We start from the raw sequence: 17,161 nt of genomic DNA, 5'->3' as shown, positions 1-17,161 counted from the left end.
TTTTACCTTTAAGGTCAAATATTTTTAATAAGGTATATATTAGGGAACTCGAGATTCTGACCCTCGCTATCGAATACGACCATCAGAAATTGGATTGGACGATCGGTGTAGAAAAAATAGGGGGACTCAAAATTTCAATCCGTGATTTGACCTTTAAGGTCAAATATTTTTAATAAGGTATATATTAGGGAACTCGAGATTCTGACCCTAACTATCGAATGCGACCATCAGAAATTGGATCGGACGATCGGTGTAGAAAAAATAGGGGGACTCAAAATTTCAATCCGTGATTTGACCTTTAAGGTCAAATATTTTTAATAAGGTATATATTAGGGAACTCGAGATTCTGACCCTAGCTATCGAATGCGGCCATCAGAAATTGGATTAGACGATCGGTGTAGAAAAAATAGGGGGACTCAAAATTTCAATCCGTGATTTGACCTTGAAGGTCAAATATTTTCAATAAGGTATATATTAGGGAATTCGAGATTCTGACCCTAGCTTTCGAATGCGACCTTCAGAAATCGGATCGGACGATCGGTGTAGGAAAAATCGGGGTCTCAATTTCAATTCGTGATTTGACCTTGAAGATGACCTTGAATTTTGAAATGAATACGATATTCGGAATCAGCGTCCCAAACTGCATCAGATAGGTTGGGTTTAGTTGAAATTCGGACTCGACGCTGAATCCGTCGCGGAATACGACGCTAACTTCACGGACGTATGGAATCCTGACATGTGTCTTAATTTAAATGTTAATTTTTGAGGGGTCGTTAAGCACTATATTCAGAATTAGCATCATGGTGACCCATGCAGTCCACATGGAATAGAAGAATTGTGAATACACACCTAAAGCGGTTCTGGAACCATGATGCAGTGAGCACCGCACCGTCTCGATAATACGATCAGTTCAATCGTTGTACTTAACTCTAATGAGGTCGTTCGAAATCGCGATCAGTCCAGTAATTCTGTTAGATGTCATGAACGACGCCAAACAAATATCAAATATATGCATTATGCAAAGTGTACACCATGGACTACGTGGTTTGTTTTGTTCCCTAAATCCGTTTTTACTTCTCGACCCTTTAATTTCGCACGTTCCGGTCTTTTCGTTCCACCCCCATTCCTCCACTAGACCTGACCATTCACATGATTTCATTTCGCTGCGCCTGGTGTTGATTCCTCGTCTGTATGATTTCCGTATGATTCCGTATGATTTCACCCTGCGCCTAGTGTCGATTCCTCCGTCTGACATGCGTCCGTGTCTGTTCTCAGTGCCGCCCCCGAAGGCGATGGTGCACGTGAACCCGGTGCAGGTGATTGTCGACCCGGTCACCGTTCTCTGGCTGAACGCGTTCGCCTGCAACCTCACCAAGTCGCTGTCGGCCTCGGGCGGCTCTGCGTCGCCGCCCTACCTGGACCTGCGGCTGGAGGCCATCATGCCGAGATTGGTGCTGGAGACGGCGCAGGACTACCCGCTGCAGAGGGACCGGCCCAGCACGCTGCACATGCAGACCACGCGACTGCTGATCTGCAACTACCGGTCACCAGATCCCACCGCGCCGGGGTGGGTAAAGGGGAAAGGGGCGGACCCCACCGCGCCAGGGCGGGTAATAAGAGGCCACAGGACTGACAAGATTTTTTTTTTTTTTTTTTGTATTTCGGGGTTGCGTTTCGCCTAGAACCTCGCTATGGTATTGGTTGTCTTGTTGTGAATTTTACACCCAGCACTGTAATTCCAATCACTTATATATTTTTATAAACAGGTATATTTTTACCTGTTTGAGGCTTGAGCTGCCCTCAGTGAGTCGCCCTGAGTTCGCTCACGCTTTTACAGTTCCGTGTTCGTTCCACTCAGGTCTCTGGCCGGTCTGACCACCTGCCTGGAGCGGCTACAGGCGGGCGAGATGGCTTTCGGTTCAGAGTTCCCGGCGCGAGACTCCGACTTCCAGATGGTGCCCGACCGGCTGGTGCAGCACACGTTAGGTAAGGAGCACTAGCGTCACTGTCACTAACGGAACTTACACCGCTGGTTGGTCAGCCGAGTGGTGGTATTTTGGTGAGGTGGTCCTAGGTTGGTGATATCACGCTGAGCGACACACGAACGATGTGTCAATGTTTGCCCACAGTTTTCCAACCGCCCTCTGTTGAACCACATTTTTCCTCAATGCCCTGCCATATGTTTTCGCTACATTCGTTTTATGTTTGCCACGCTGGATTCCTTGTCGTGTCATGATGCCGCAAGCATTCCATCAGCGATAGCTTTCCCGTGAGCTTGCCTCACACTGAGCCTGTCTGATCCTCTCTGTCGTGCCGTTCACGGGGCCTTCTGTCCTAAAACGCTCAGCCCTAGCCGGCCACCTGTCAAGACACCCGAGGACGCCAGGCTAGCCGGACCTAGCCTGTCGGCTTTCCACCTATTCACTATCATGATAGACACCCAGTGTGATGCGCGAGCGGCGCTGAAAAGGAGCGGAGATTAGTTCACCACTATCGCTTTTGATGGAGCGCCGGCGATGAAATAAAACCAACTTTGATCGTTAGTTATTCATAGGCCCGGCTTCATATTAACGGTCGGCGTGGGAAAATATAAGCGTAATAACGTGGCTGGAAAGTGAATATTAACTTGGTTTGGCCTCTCAACTTTGCTCGTCAGTGTCAATTCCAAATGGCCCTAGCTGTAACCTACTCTGATATTCTACGGTATTTTTAACGGAAAGAAACTTCTGTCAAACTGGTGTTTCCCATGTTCCATCGTCTGCAATAAAGCGATAAGAACACAGCGCCTCGTGTATTTGTTTAGCTCGCTCATACGGCCCAAGTTAGTTTAACCTGTTTACGCCGTCTGGCTCCCAACAAGTTCCCAAGAAGCGTCAACAAACACTTGATTCTAATGTGATTGTACCACTGTTTACATCCTGTTCCTGCTTGTCGTGTGTCTGCAGTTGTTCCGGGCTGTTGCCGGGACCTTCATCATAGCTCTGCTCTTACGTGCGCTCCACGATGGTCCTGACATCTAGCGCTTGCTAAATTGACTACTGCACCCGTCTCCACACCGCGGCGCCCAAGATTACTTTACACTATTCGCGGCGCCTTCTGACCAGCTCTCTCCCTCCCCGCAGGGAAGGACCACGTGCAGCCGTGTCCGGCCGACGTGGTGGCCTCGGTGGCCGACTTCCGCCACGGCCTGCCCTCCGACCTGCTCTGGGAGGAGCCGCGTGACGTTCTCTTCCTGCACATGGACCCGTTCTGGGCCGACTTTTACGGCACCTCGGCAGTGCGCCACCGGCCTGTGCCGCTGGTGGACGCCATCCCTGTGTCGGTCTGGGTGTACCAGAACCGTAACAAGGTGGCCAGCGCGCGCGAGGGCCGCGTGGCCGAACAGAGCGCGCTGCTGCACGTGCCGAGCCTGGTGTCGGTGCAGCTGAACCACTTCCAGTACCTGTTCCTGCTGCGCCAGCTGGAGCGGCTGACGGAGATGTCGGCCTTTCTGACGATGGACGCCGAGCGGCTGCTGGGCGCCGCCGGCTCCGGCAGCGTCTGCGTCAGCGGCGCCCTGCCGCAGGTCGACGTCAGCCTGCTGATGCCCTGCCTGCTCTCCAGCAAGGACTCGTCGGGCGGAGACCTGTCCGTGTTCCCCGACTCGTCTAGCGTCACCAGCTTCCAGGAGGCGTCGCTGATGCAGATGCGGGTCGACTCGCTGACTGAGGTGACCGGTTCCATCACCCTCCCGCCCGACGAGCCGCCGCTGTCCGCGCCCTCCCCGGCCGCCGCCGGGGTCCTGGGGACCTCCCCGTCAGCCAACCACACCGGTCACAATTCACACAACTCGACCAACCACGTACGACCGACGACGGGCACGCCCAACGCCACGCCGCCGCGGAACCGCACCGTGCCGATGACCCTCATCAGTCAGGCGAGCGTGGCGGCCGGCAGCTCACCGGTAGGTCAGCTCTCCGATCTCGGCGCCGGCTTCAGTCAGGTGAAGAAGGGCTTCAACAGCTTCCTCTCGTCCATCGACTCGGCGCTGAAGAGCCCCGACGATCAGAGCGACACGATGTCTGTGATGTCTGATATGAGCTCTGACTCCGATAGCTACGTGCTGCTCAACTTGGAGATGGATCGGGCTGGATCAGGTCAGTTATGGCGGGACAGTGGTCGGAAGGGTGTCGTGGATTTGGGAGATGTGATCGTGTGATGTGTGAACTTGCAGAAGAGTTCTGTGAATTTTGTCATTCCTCGGTAGCTGTAAATTAGTCGGGAGCACCGTAAATTAGTCGAACCTTAACTGTCACTGGCAGAATTGTACGATATTATTGCTGCCTCTCGTTTTTATGTGTCACTTGAGTTTCCTTTACTTAACGCCCTAGCTCCCCCACAGAGTCGGTGGACCCGCTGTTTGTGGTCGAGGGGGCGCTGAAGCGGGTTCCCTCGGTCGAGATCGCCAGCGAAGTCACCGAGGACACCCATAGCGAGGTGTCGCTCTCCTCGGCAATGCGGAAACGGGATGTGGTGAGTGAACTGACTCCCATCGACTCCAGCGGTCGTATGCACTGGTAGGTCGCAGCACGAAACGAGGGCCTGCGTTTCATTTACTGGAAAACTGTCGTCAGGTTGTTGCATGTTTTTTTTTCTGAAGTCTCTTTTACTCTAGCTTCCCAATAAGTCGGCTGTGATTGGTCTGATATTTTTCTTGTGGAAGTATGGGGACTGAAGATGGTCTGATCTGGTCCGGTTGGAAACTGTCAACAGTCTGACCAGTCCCTTGTGCTGACCGCTCCCTCTCCCTTCGGCAGATCTCGGCTCTGACACTGCGCCTGGGCCGTGTGGAGTTTGTGCAGCAGGGCGCCGGTTTCGATAGCTCGGTGAAGGTGCTGCTGCGACATCTGTCTGCCGAACAGTGCGCCGCCATCGGCTGGGACGAATTCCAGGTGAGGGGGACGCACTGACGGCTCCGGTAGTAGGGGTAGACATCCCTGGCCGTCCCTCCAGGTCCCTCTTTTTACTCTGCGGGGATCAAGTGACAAGAGGGGCTGATCATAATAGATATGGCATTCGTTGTGGTAGCCTGCTCTCCAGTAATTCGCACTCTAATAAACTCGTGGCTCATAACTCGGTAGCCGTGATCTGCAAAAAAAAAAAAACGTTATACTTTGGATTACCCGCTGTACGAGTCACGGTAACTGTTTTGCTATCGAAGTCAAAGCTCTTTGGACATTGTGAGACATTCAGTCGATGTATTTGCCGCCGGGTCCCTTGGCAGCCCGGTTCCGTCTCTGTACGTCCCACTTCACTCTACCCTCTCCCGCAGGCCAAGTTCCAGCTGCGCACCAAGGGCTGGCAGGGACTGGACGTGGCCACCGAGCCGTGTAACATCCGTATGAGGATGGACAGCACGTTTGTACCGGTGGCCGGACAGAGACACCACAAGGTCAGAGACGCAAGGGCCCGGTGTGGGGAGTAGAGGGATGTCTGAGCTCTTAACAATATTAATTCTTAACCACTTACTGATAGCCGCGTGATTCAGAATATACAGTACAATGCGCCGGTGGATTAGATCTGCATGGGTTTTCATAAATTTGTGCTATAAAAGTAATCGATTACCTAAGTATAAAAACTCATTCACTGGTTATTCTGCTGCAGTATATGACATGGTGTAGCTTTGTCCGGCCGCGACTGGGTGGATAGTGAATATTAACCCGCGTGGGGCTGGGGGGGTAAATTTTACCCCCCCTCGCGAATTTTTGCGATATCTCAAAAACGGCGGCGCGCAGCGCCGCCAAACTTTCAGTACCTTTTCTTACATCAATTTGACACGTTCCCTGAAAATTTGAGCGAAATCCGTCGGAAAATTTTTGAGAAATTGACGTTTTAGTGACGTCATGTTCGCCATTTTCGCCTCAAAAACGGCAAAAGTTCAAACGCCGCTTACATCTTCATTTTTAAAGGAATCAAGACGTAACAAAAAAGGTTATAAGTAATTTTACTTTGTCTATCAAATGGCTATCTCGGTTTTTTGAAAATTTTGGATTTTGGCCTAATTTTTTTCAAAAAACTGACTTTTTTGGGAAAATCATTATAAAATCCAAAATTTTGAGTCTATCGAAAAAACCGGAATATATGTCAGAGAAGTGGTCTATGTGCACCTACATACCAAATTTTAGAAGAATCGGTTCAAAAATGTGGGAGTTATTCAAAAATTTTATGACGTCACGACACACAAAATTTTTGAAAAATGACTTTTTTGGAAGTTCTAGACCTCGTACGGAAACAAAAATAGCACCATTCGATTCGCCGTGAAAAACTGCATCAGATTGACACCTTTTTAGGCCTTAACAACCAACTTCAAAATTTGACCTCACTTGACCTGACCTTGACCTGACCTCGACCTGAAATTCATCCAGAGGAGGTCCATATCACTTATTGAGTGTGCCAATTGAATTCTATGAGTAAAATGACCCATAAAACATGTGTCGCACATGCCCTTTTCTATACTTTGTTTTTTGGTGACCTGACCTGACCTGACCTGACCTTGACCTTGACCTCTGAATGATATTGTATGCAACGAATATTGTCTTGGTAGCCTAAGAACACGTTTTGGGCGATCAGTCTCAGTCCATGACTCCATTCTTCGGCAACTACGGTGCAAGGCCGATACTGTAGAAACTTGCAATTTGTACCCTTGACCTGACCTTGACCTTGACCTCAAACTTTAAATTAAGTACATGTTTTTAGTAGTTCGTGATGAGAGCTTTCGATTGGCGTTTGAATTTTCCAAATCGGACCATTAGTTCGGGAGATAACAGGGGGGGTAAAATTTACCCCCCCAGCCCCGCGCGTTCGGCTGGAGACCCCAGCCCCGCGCGGGTTAAACTTGCCCTGCAATCTTACATCCTAAGACCGTAGCGTGGTCGGGCCTGTGACAGATGCTTAATTGATACGCTGCACCGTGTGTGATCGCTAACCGCACTCACATGTGTGCGGCAGATCAACGTCCGGGAACAGGTGAAGAGCGAACTGGAGGTGCGGGCCAGCGACCTGGACCTGGGCCTGATGATGAGCACCGTCGCCAACCTGACCGACTTCATCGAGGACGAGATCCTGCCGGCTCCGCTGCCTATGGAGGTGAGTTGTAGGACAAGATCCTGCCCGTGCCTAGTGACTAGTGAAGTTAGTTATAGGACGAGATCCTGCCTGTGCCGCTGCCGATAGAGGTTAGTTGAGGACAAGATCCTGCCCGTGCCTAGTGAGGTCAGCTGTAGGACGAGATCCTGCCCGTGCTGATGCCGATGGAGGTTAGTTATAGGAGGTCCTTGTCCTGCCCGTGATAGGACGAGATCCTGCCCGTACCGCTGCAGACGGGGTTAGTTATATGGCAAGATCCTGCCCGTGGAAGCTAGTTATATGAGATCCTGCCCGTGGAAGCTAGTTATAGGACGAGATCCTTCCCGTGGATGTTAGTTATAGGACGAGATCCTGTGCGTGCCGCTGCCAATGGAGGTCAGCTATGAGGCGGAAATCAGCTACTGATGGTGTGTGAGAGGATGGGCTGAATTGTTAGGATTAAGGTGGTGTTCCCACGAGGCCGAGCCACGACTACCTATGTGGTTTGCAATTTGAGCTTCATTTTCATCCAGGCTCGATCAATGTCTGCTGAACATGCGTAGCTATTTGAGTGTCTCGCATAGCATGCGTACAGCATTTGTGTAGTTGTGTGGGCATTCATTCCTCCCCCAGCTGCACCCCAAATGCTGTCGACTGTGGCTCACTGACATCCCTTTCGCCCCCCTCAGCTGCACCTTGAGCGTCTGAAGGTTCGTCTCACCGAGGACCGGCCCCCGAACAACATCACCAGCCCGGGCGTGGTGCCGCTCGACCTGTCCATCCCCTCGCTGAGGGTCACCAGGGACAAGGAGGGCGTGTTCACCGTGCACCAGACCGCGGCGGCGGACCAATCCGGTTAGTAGAGGTCACTGGTTTGGTCAGAGGGTGTCACTGTCCGCGTCAGTTTAGGTCACAGCTGGGCTGGCGCAGTTCACTGGTGTGTCTTGGGTCCTACTTATGTGCTGCTTTGGGAAATGCCGTCATACCGATTATACCGATCGTTAAACTTCGTTATGCCTAAATACCGATAAATGTCAACCAAATTTCATTCGCCCACGAAGCTATCATATTCCTCACGTGCTGGGAGTTGACCGTGCTTGTAACATGAGCGCCTTTTGTCACATCCGCCTTCTGATGAGCTCATCCCCTACTCTGACCCCACCAAACTTCCCATCGCTAACCACCCTCCCCTCCCCGCTCCTCCCACAGGCAACCCATGTCGGCCCGGTGACGCCAGCACCTCCGCCTCTCGAGTCGACGTCACCAGCTCGTTCAACAACCCCGGCGGGGGAGGAGGAGGAGGTGGCTGTCCGCCGGCGGTGGTCAGTGAGCTGGCCCGCCTGAGACAGCGCTGTCAGCTGCTGGAGAACCAACTGGAACAGCGGCGGGGCGCCGAGGAGCGGCTACAGTACCTGTCGCTGATGGAGACCAGGTGGGTGACGTGAGAAGGAGATGGGGGAGCGGGACCTCTGCCTGGTCACCGTGATAAAAACGTACCGAGGGTGAAAAACGTCATTTGAAATGAGAAGGTCATCAGTGCTGCCCGAAGTGGAATAGTTTGTTAATGTCGACGACCATTTCCGAAGGTTAAGTGTGTGCTGATTCAGATGTTCGTCGGGTAAACATGGCGGCATATATTGTGTTTTGGTGCGCACCGCCCACCTTCTAACATGGAGCCATCCCCTGTCACTGTGGCCTTGTCGGACCAGTGACCACCCCCTCTCTATCTGAGCCGCTCTCCTTCCCCGTCTGTTCAGGTGTCTTTTGGTAGTGCCATATGTCCGTTCAGGTGTCGAGAGGACGGGGTTCAAGCTCTCGGGAGGTTGGGTTGGCGTGTGACCCTATCCCTCTGTCTATGCTGGAGTGATGCGTGACTCTTTCCACATTCTGCCCACTCAGGTGTCGGGAGGCAGAGGACGAGGCGCAGGGCCTCCGCGAGGAGAAGGAGTCACTGATGAAGACACTGCGCTATCTCCAAGAGGAGTTCCTCCGGCTGGACCGGGCGCAGAACCGGCGCGCCGACCCCAAGTAGCCCCCTCAGCCCCACTCTGCCCCCGGTCCTCCCGCCGGCCAGTCCTCTACCTCTCGGCCAGTCATGTGAGAGTCAGTCATGAAGAGAGTCAGTCGCGAAGAGCAGGTGGAGATGCGGAGACCGCCAGTGCAATGCTGCGTGTTCAGGTTTATCATCTCGCCGTTAATCTCGCGTTCGTTTTTATCCCGGGAGCGCGTACTGTGCCCTTGTGATATGTTGGGGCGTCGGATGGTGTGTTCAGGTACCGTTTCAGTGACTATGTGTGTGTGGGTAGGTAGAAGGACGAGCGCGCGCCCGCTCTGCACGTGCAATATGACCCCAGGATGCCGGGTGAGCTCTGCGAGGACCCGTCTTCCGCCCGGACCCCGGCCGTCTCGGCTGACCGTCTGTAGGAGATCTGGAGGCCAGTTCTGCCCGCGTGGCGCTCTCAGAGTCGTGGCGTGCTCCGGGCACCGGCCGCCCCCGCCCCCGGCCCCGCCGCTGCCCGGGGCCGCCCGACTCCTGCTCTGTGATATTGCTGCGTTTAAGCTGTACTGTCCCCAGGGGCGCAGTAAGCGGTGGATCTGCCTTGTTGGCGAACAGACCGCTGTTTGGTTGACAACAGCTGACATGTTGTCATGGCAACGCTGCCGGTGCGCCTGAGGCGCCCCTATGCAACATTGTCTTGTTTCCATCTCACAGGTTTTCGGTGGCGCCGACCGCCGCGTTATGCTTGATTGTCGTACACTGTGCCTGCCATCATATCACGGTATTGTCTTGTTGTCGTGTGTGCTGCTGTATTTATCCATTATCGAATAAAGTGCTTGTGGTCTTGTTCTGCAATCTGTAAGTAGATTTCGAAACTGCGATAAGTTGCCTTCGATCCTTCGTTACAGCAGGGATGGGAATGAGTGTTGAGAAGAGATTAACACCTAGGATAAAAGACAATGGAACGTAATTTATTTTTTCACACCCGTTAACACTTCCTCGTTTCTACGCACTTTGTATCATAAAAGCAAAACCCTTGAACCTTAATTTTTTAACCTTTTTTTCAGCAAAGACAACTATTTCACATGCAGCACATGTAAGAAGAACCGAACCGCGCGCGACACGAATCGTAACATCAAGCCATCGTCACGCAGCGCAACAATCTCTCCATGGCCTCGTTTCATAAAACTCTGCCGTAACTTACACCTTTCCGTAATTCACACCCTTTCAAACTACGGAGCGCAAATAAATCCGTTTCACAAAGCCACAACTGGAATTGTTTACACCTCCGTAACTAAGCACATTTGCGTAGTTACCGTAATTTATCAAGCGTCCTACAAATTACAATTTCATGTCAACACTTATTTTTTTACGAGAATTTATAAAACAATTATGTTGAATTTAAATCTTAAAAATTATGTATGAAAAAACAAAATTGATATTGATGACCATCCTTAGTATTAAAACAAAATATTTAAAACAGCAGAAAGCCAGCTAAGCAGAAGTGCCTAACTACGAAAGTGGCGCGGCGCGGCGAATAAACAAAATTCCGATAGTGGCCACAAATGCGACTGGTACAGAAGATATGCAGTTTCTTTTTCTCATTTTGGCTGTTCTTTCTTCCTCACCGGGCTCAACATTATAAAATATATTAAAAATTAGCTTCAAATCTTCACATTAATTCAAAATCACGCAACATTTTTGTGCGTAGTTTACACCACTGATATCAAGAGCTTGATAAAATATTTGGCGTTAATTACGTCGTTTTATGAAACCCAAATGGCATCAATTGGTCCGGAATCGAGCATTTGCCGTAAATGAAGCTCCGTACTTTCGATGGCGTGAATTACTCCGGTCTCCGGCTTTATGAAACCGAATTGGCATCAAATACGCCAAATCTGGCATAATTGACGGAACGCCGTAAGTAATTCCTTTTATGAAACGAGGCCCATGTTTCAAAACACGGCACTGGAGGCTGTCAAGTAAGCACATCAGACCTTCGGGGTCCACCTAGCCGCCTCTCGCTCCGCCAGCCGGGTGTAGCGATCCCGCAGGACGTAAGCGGCCAGCTTGGGCTTCCGCTCCCTGGTGAACATCCCCTTCATGCAGAACTGCGGCCGGATGTACTCTCGGGGCACGGCGAAGTCGGCAAAGTTCCACACCATCTCTCCAGCGAACCACGTCTCCGTGCTGATGAGCTTGTCGAACGCCTTGTGGTACTGGCGCAGAAACTCGGCCTGGTAGTCCTCCGTCCAGATGAAGGCGGGGAGGTCGCGGAGACCCTCCACGCTGCCGGCTCCGTATTCTGAGACGACCAGGGGTTTCCCGAACGTCCGGCGCCAGGCAGCGGCTTCGGTCAGCATCTGTCGCTCGATGACCTCGGCCCGGCCACTGTCCGAGTACCAGCCAAAGTAGCGGTTGATGAGGACGAGGTCCATCGATGCCGACGCCTGGTCCTTGTCGGCGCCGACAGACACCACCGTGGTGATGGCCCGGGTCGGGTCGAGAGCCCGAGTATGATCGTACACGGCCTTGAAGTATGGCCCGGCGGCCTCCTCGGCCGACTGAGGCTCGTTCCCCAGCGACCAGACCAGCACCGAGGGTCGGTTCTTGTCGCGGGCCACCAGCTCCTCCATCACACGCTTGTGCTTGGCGAGCAGCGTCGCGCCGAAGCCCTCCAGGCCGATGGCGGGGCTTTCGTCGATGACGACGATGCCAGCGGCGTCGGTTTGGTCGAGCAGCTCCTCGGCGTACGGGTAGTGGGAGGTGCGGAACGAGTTGGCGCCGCTCCAGACGATCAGGTTGATGTCGCGCATGATGAGGGGCAGGCTCAGACCTCGGCCCACGATGTTGGCGTCCTCGTGTTTGCCGAAGCCACGGAAGTAGAACGGACGGTTGTTGACGTAGAGCCGGTCCGAGTCCCAGGTTACCGTCCGCACACCGAACAGCTGACGGTAGACGTCCATCTCCGAGCCGCCGCGTCTGGTGGCAGTGTCAGCGGTTTCGACGACCTCGAGTGTGTACTGGAACCCGGGGGTCTCTCCCATCCCCACGGGCCACCAGAGGGTAGCGTTGGGGATAGTGACCATCCCTCGGATTCGGCCGTTCTTTGGCAAAAGTGGAAGGCTTTTGAAGTGCACCGCTCGTCCGCGCTGGTCCCGGATTTTGACCAGGCTCGACCTGGCCGAGGCCTTCGCTGACCTCACCACATCGACCTCGTAGCTGACGTAGGCGGTCCAAAGTCCGCTGGAGTCCGTGGAGAAATTGGTCGTGATGGTGATGTCCTGGATGTGGACAGCCAGCGGCGTGGTGAACAACTGGACGGAGCGGTGGATGCCTGCGTAATGGAAGTACTCGAAGTTGTACGACTGCTCGAAGTAGCCCTCCGGGTAGCGTGTTGTGTCATCCTTGAAGGTGATCTTGCCCTGGGGGATGGTCTCCAGGTCCAGTGTGTTGTTCACCGCCACTGTCAGCCAATTGGCAGCTCCCATCTTCAGCAGAGACGTCACCTCGAGTTCGAACGGCAGGTGGCCGCCCTCGTGGGAGCCGGCCGAGTGGCCGTTCACCCAGACCACGGCGTTGTAGTTGACGCTGCCGAACCTGAGCACGACGCGCCGGTCCGACCAGCCGGACGGCACGTACAGCTCGCGGTCGTACCACGCCCAGCCGATGTAGTTGCGGATCTCGTCGTCGGCAGTGATGTCGTTGAAGCTGCAGGGCACCGGCATCGGGATGGTGGTGCCGCTCTCGGACAGGCGCGCCGAGTACCAGGCCTCGCGGAAGCCGGCGTTTGGGTCTCCCGGCGGAGAGACCCTGAACTGCCAGATGCCGTCCAGAGAAACCAGGTCACGGGACTCGGACGCGCGGGGATAGAGCAGAGACGAGGCGGGAGAGAGCAGCGTCAGATAGAGTGAGAGGGTGGCCAGAAAGGGCCACATGGTCGGAAGATAGTTTGGCACTGAAGACAGTCAGGAGAGTAACACAATGCTGAGCCTTCCACGAGTTCGATTTTTCTTCATACAACTGACTCGATTATCCGGCCACTTCACCTTTCCAATTCACTTTCTGCACTTCCCTTCGTCACTACACCCGTGAGTCGCGTGTTCACGTCACATCCAGCCCAGCTCGGCCCTGGCACAACCGTTCCCGTTGAACACCTCACCAACAGTAGCGGCCACGCGACACCCACACCGGCCCCGACTGGCGACACCCCTCAGCCCTCCCTCCAGGCACGGCGACGGACCACCGCGACGCCGCGCCACAAAACACAACGGCATCGACCGACGGCGCCAGGTGGAAGGGGAAGTGCAGCTCCTGGCGGGTGGGGAGCACGGCTCCTTGCGGGAGGCGGGGTCCCGGTCGGATGAAACCGGACCGTCTCTTCTGACAAATGACTTGACACGCGCTGACTAGTGACTGTTGTAGACCGTGGCGAGGGGCCTCCTTTGTCAACACCCTCCTTGACTTGAGATAAGCCGATGAGCGGTAGATAGCGCTGATACAGTGTGGCAACACCGGTCCCACACGGCGAACGGACACTCGGTACACAGTCGGGCCCCGCCGGGCCATAAACTCGGTGGGTTGGGTATCGTATCGCGCCGGTTGGCATGGCGTCAGGTCGAAATTGAGAGCGGCAGTTGAACTCTGAGCGCAGTACGGTCACGAGTTTGACCGTCAATTGAACGGTGGTATGTTAGCACAAGTGTTATTGTTGCGGTGAATGAATTCTATTGAAATATGCATAAGTTAACATGCAGCTAGCGCCAGTAAAATTTGAGGCTTTGTCATAGGCGTATCGAGTATACAGGTGAGCGTATAGGTACGAATGTGGAGAGAAATAAATGCTTATAAAAACATATTCAGTGTCCGTCTGTTGCCGTTATACAGCACATATCAATAGCGCATTCTTACTATAATAAGTGACTATTCGTATCTGGTTAAAATCGACACGACACATTACAAACGGTCCCGCTCCTGTGTACACTACAAACACGGTATTGATCCCATGGCACCACTGCACCGGGCTCGTCGATCAGACCGGCTGGCCTGCTTTGTTGGCCGTCACCCCGGCTCCGGGCGTCGGGTGGTGCGCAGTTTCATGGACTGTGTGCACACGGTCACAGGGGTTTGCACTGTGCAGATAGACGGCCGGCTGCAGGGTGCTGCAGCGCTCAATACTGGTGGCATTGCTGGGTGCGAAGCAGTGAATTCAGAGACACGGGCTGTGTCCGATGCTAAACGTGCAAGTGGAAGTTTGAGTGCTTGTGTGACGTGATCCATCGCACCACGGCGCATCGTTAGTGACCGGCACCGGTGTCGCAGCACCAGCGGTCAGCCACTAACCGTCCCCGACGGTGTTGCGGTCAGTCACCATGCTGTGGGCGCTGCTGGTGCTGGCGGTGAGCTGGCTGGTGCCGGATGTTGTCCAGGGTCGCTACCAGCCCACCTGGGCGTCTCTGGACACCCGGCCACTCCCACAGTGGTACGATGAGGCCAAGTTCGGCATCTTCCTCCACTGGGGCGTCTACTCGGTGCCCAGCTTCGGTGACGCCTGGTTCTGGAAACAGTGGCATGACGGCGATCCGGCGCACGTGAACTTCATGAAGAGGAACTTCCGGCCCGGGTTCACGTACGCCGACTTCGCGCCGAAGTTTACGGCTGAGTTCTTCGACCCTGCGCAGTGGGCGAAGCTATTCAAGGCGGCGGGAGCAAAGTACGTCGTGCTCACCACCAAGCATCACGAAGGCTTCACGCTGTGGCCAAGCAAGTACGCCTGGAACTGGAACGCCAAGGACGTCGGCCCGAGACGTGATCTTGTCCAGGACCTGGCCGATGCCGTCCGTAACAACACTGACATCCACTTCGGCGTCTACCACTCGCTGTTCGAATTCTTCAATCCGTTCTGGCTGTCGGACCAGGCGAGCAACTTCACGCAGGTGACGTTTCCGGCTGCCAAGACGATCCCTGAGCTGTACGAACTGGTGAGACGCTACAGACCAGACGTAATCTGGTCGGACGGCAGCATCGAGGCAACCAACTCGGACTACTGGGGCAGCAAGGAGTTCATTGCCTGGCTATACAACGACTCACCCATCAAGGACCGCGTGGTCGTCAACGATCGCTGGGGCAAGGATGCCGGCTGCGCGCACGGTGACTTCATCACCTGCCGGGACCATTACAACCCGGGCGTGCTGCAGAAGCGCAAGTGGGAGAACTGTCTGACGGTGGACCGCGGCTCGTGGGGGTTCCGGCGCGATGTGTCGCTCTCTGACATCCGCTCCACGGAGGAGCTGACCGCCGAGCTGGTGGAAACGGTCAGCTGCGGCGGCAACCTGCTGCTCAACGTCGGGCCCACGCACGACGGACGCATCGTGCCCATCTTCGAGGAGCGGCTCCGGCAGATGGGCGAGTGGCTCGGCATCAACGGCGAGGCCATCTACAGCTCCCGACCGTGGGTGCACCAGAACGACTCCAGCACGCCAGGAGTGTGGTACACACAGCGAGACAGCTACGTCTACGTCCTGCTCCTCAAGTGGCCCACCGACAGGAGCCTGAAGCTGGGGAGTCTGAGGCTGAAGCCGTCCGTTGGGAAACTCACTCTGCTCGGAGGCAGCAAAAATAATCTGAAGTGGATCCAGAAGCCCGGGGAGAAGCTGCTGATTCGACTGCCTCCCCTGGAACAGGTGACATCTCGGTGGGCCTGGGTTATCCGAGCGGAGAACGCCGTCGCTTCCAAGGGAAGGCGACACTATCTTGCCCCCATCATCGGTCCGAAAGGCAGACGAGGTCACAAGAAGGTCAGCCAAGGGACGAGAAAGATGAAGCTGCCTCCCAGAGAACGTCTCACTCTGAAAATTAATGCTGTGTTCGGAAAGGTTCCGAGGGAGGAAGCTGCTTATTGGATGAATTCCATCGATACCGAAGGTCTGCGTCCCTAGAAGAAGGGGCTTTGTACCGTGTGGTTTAATGTGTTGAGCCGCATGAACTTTAACTCATTACCTATCAATTTGGCTATGCGTTATATCGAATACGTTATCCATTGCGTCTTGCGCGCACGAAACGGTCCGTTTGAAAAGTGTCTATGAAATGTCCTATGAACGTCATCAGATTGACTCACAGTGAAATATATTTCCACTTCACAAACAGTTGTTTTAGTTTTGAGCGTTAACCCTCGCCCGCACATGCCATTTTCCCATCCTAGAACGCACATGGGGGGGGGGGGGTTGCCCCCCCCCCCGCGCCATTTCGTTCCTGTTGGAGATAGAGCTTAGCAGTAAAGACCAAAAAGATTCTTTGGGAAGAAACGAATCCAATGATACCCAGTTTTACCTTCTCAGGTCAGTCATTGACCTTCCAGGTCAGGTCAAACTAAAAAATGTTGCTGTTTTGGGTCACCGTTGGATATCATGTGCGCTGCTTATCAAATACCGATGACGATGCTGTTTTCTGGTGCCAAGCCAGCTAGAACCTCTTTGTCACACTATCCGACCAGAATTTTGGTGCTGAGGTCATTTCAGGTCAAGTTAGGTCAAGGTCAGTTATATGTGTTTGTATGTCTGTGTGTGTCTGTGTGTATACTGATGTGTGCACCGATTGTTTTTGGGTCCATATCACATGAAATCATGATCTGAGAAGCTTTTACCAAAAATGCAGTTAAAAAACTCCACAAAAAGAAAATTCAGCTTGCCTAAAACGCAATTATCTTAGATGACCTAGGTTGACCTTGACCCTGACCTTGACCCCTGTACATCGTCGAACAACATGTTCCATGATAGGTGGGAGGTAAGACTGGCAAAAAAGGCCGAAATCAGGGTGTCAAAAGCTCACAAGGCCCATGGCAAACGCAAGATGTTGAGAATTGGCCATTTGGGTCATGACATGACCTGAAAAACAAGGTCATATCTCCGAAACCAAAAATCACAGAAACTTGAAATTTTCAGTGGACATCAAGAAAGAATAGACGAGCAGCTATACGAAAAATCAGCCTTCTAGCTCTAAAAATGTTGAGTGCAGAGCAGAAAGACTGCCTGGGGGGTGGCAACCACCCCCCATGTGCGG

At 53.5% G+C, this 17,161-nt stretch overlaps 3 protein-coding genes across 3 annotated transcripts; 2 read left to right on the top strand and 1 right to left on the bottom strand.

Moving 5' to 3' along the window:
* The first annotated feature begins 1,253 nt into the window (after nt 1–1,253).
* Nucleotides 1,254–9,949, top strand: LOC122373612. Its single transcript, XM_043351859.1, has 10 exons — nt 1,254–1,567; nt 1,859–1,986; nt 3,123–4,136; nt 4,382–4,512; nt 4,797–4,931; nt 5,312–5,431; nt 6,988–7,125; nt 7,794–7,959; nt 8,314–8,536; nt 9,004–9,949. The coding sequence occupies exons 1-10, from the start codon at nt 1,254–1,256 to the stop codon at nt 9,134–9,136; spliced, it is 2,502 nt and encodes an 833-aa protein (XP_043207794.1). The 3' UTR covers nt 9,137–9,949.
* A 197-nt stretch (nt 9,950–10,146) lies between these two features.
* LOC122373604 (beta-glucuronidase-like) lies at nt 10,147–13,672 on the bottom strand. The gene has a single exon (XM_043351849.1). The coding sequence runs from the start codon at nt 13,039–13,041 to the stop codon at nt 11,095–11,097; it is 1,947 nt and encodes a 648-aa protein (XP_043207784.1). The 5' UTR covers nt 13,042–13,672; the 3' UTR covers nt 10,147–11,094.
* LOC122373605 (alpha-L-fucosidase-like) lies at nt 10,661–16,246 on the top strand. The gene is made up of 2 exons (XM_043351850.1): nt 10,661–10,677; nt 14,140–16,246. The coding sequence occupies exon 2, from the start codon at nt 14,476–14,478 to the stop codon at nt 16,039–16,041; it is 1,566 nt and encodes a 521-aa protein (XP_043207785.1). The 5' UTR covers nt 10,661–10,677; nt 14,140–14,475; the 3' UTR covers nt 16,042–16,246.
* Nucleotides 16,247–17,161: the final 915 nt, after the last annotated feature.

This window comes from Amphibalanus amphitrite, unplaced genomic scaffold, assembly GCF_019059575.1.
Source record: "Amphibalanus amphitrite isolate SeventyFive unplaced genomic scaffold, NRLGWU_Aamphi_draft 001521F_arrow, whole genome shotgun sequence".
Lineage (NCBI taxonomy): Eukaryota > Metazoa > Arthropoda > Thecostraca > Balanomorpha > Balanidae > Amphibalanus > Amphibalanus amphitrite.
The sequence above is the reverse complement of the archived record's forward strand: the minus strand, read 5'-3'. Positions and strand labels throughout refer to the sequence as shown.

Bases quoted from the DNA above. Each gene is read 5' to 3' on its own strand.
- LOC122373604 (XM_043351849.1), bottom strand. From the start codon at position 13,041: ATGTGGCCCTTTCTGGCCACCCTCTCACTCTATCTGACGCTGCTCTCT.
- LOC122373612 (XM_043351859.1), top strand. From the start codon at position 1,254: ATGCGTCCGTGTCTGTTCTCAGTGCCGCCCCCGAAGGCGATGGTGCAC. The intron at 5,432-6,987 runs GTCAGAGACGCA...TGTGTGCGGCAG, and splicing joins CCGGACAGAGACACCACAAG to ATCAACGTCCGGGAACAGGT. The intron at 7,126-7,793 runs GTGAGTTGTAGG...CGCCCCCCTCAG, and splicing joins CGGCTCCGCTGCCTATGGAG to CTGCACCTTGAGCGTCTGAA.
- LOC122373605 (XM_043351850.1), top strand. From the start codon at position 14,476: ATGCTGTGGGCGCTGCTGGTGCTGGCGGTGAGCTGGCTGGTGCCGGAT.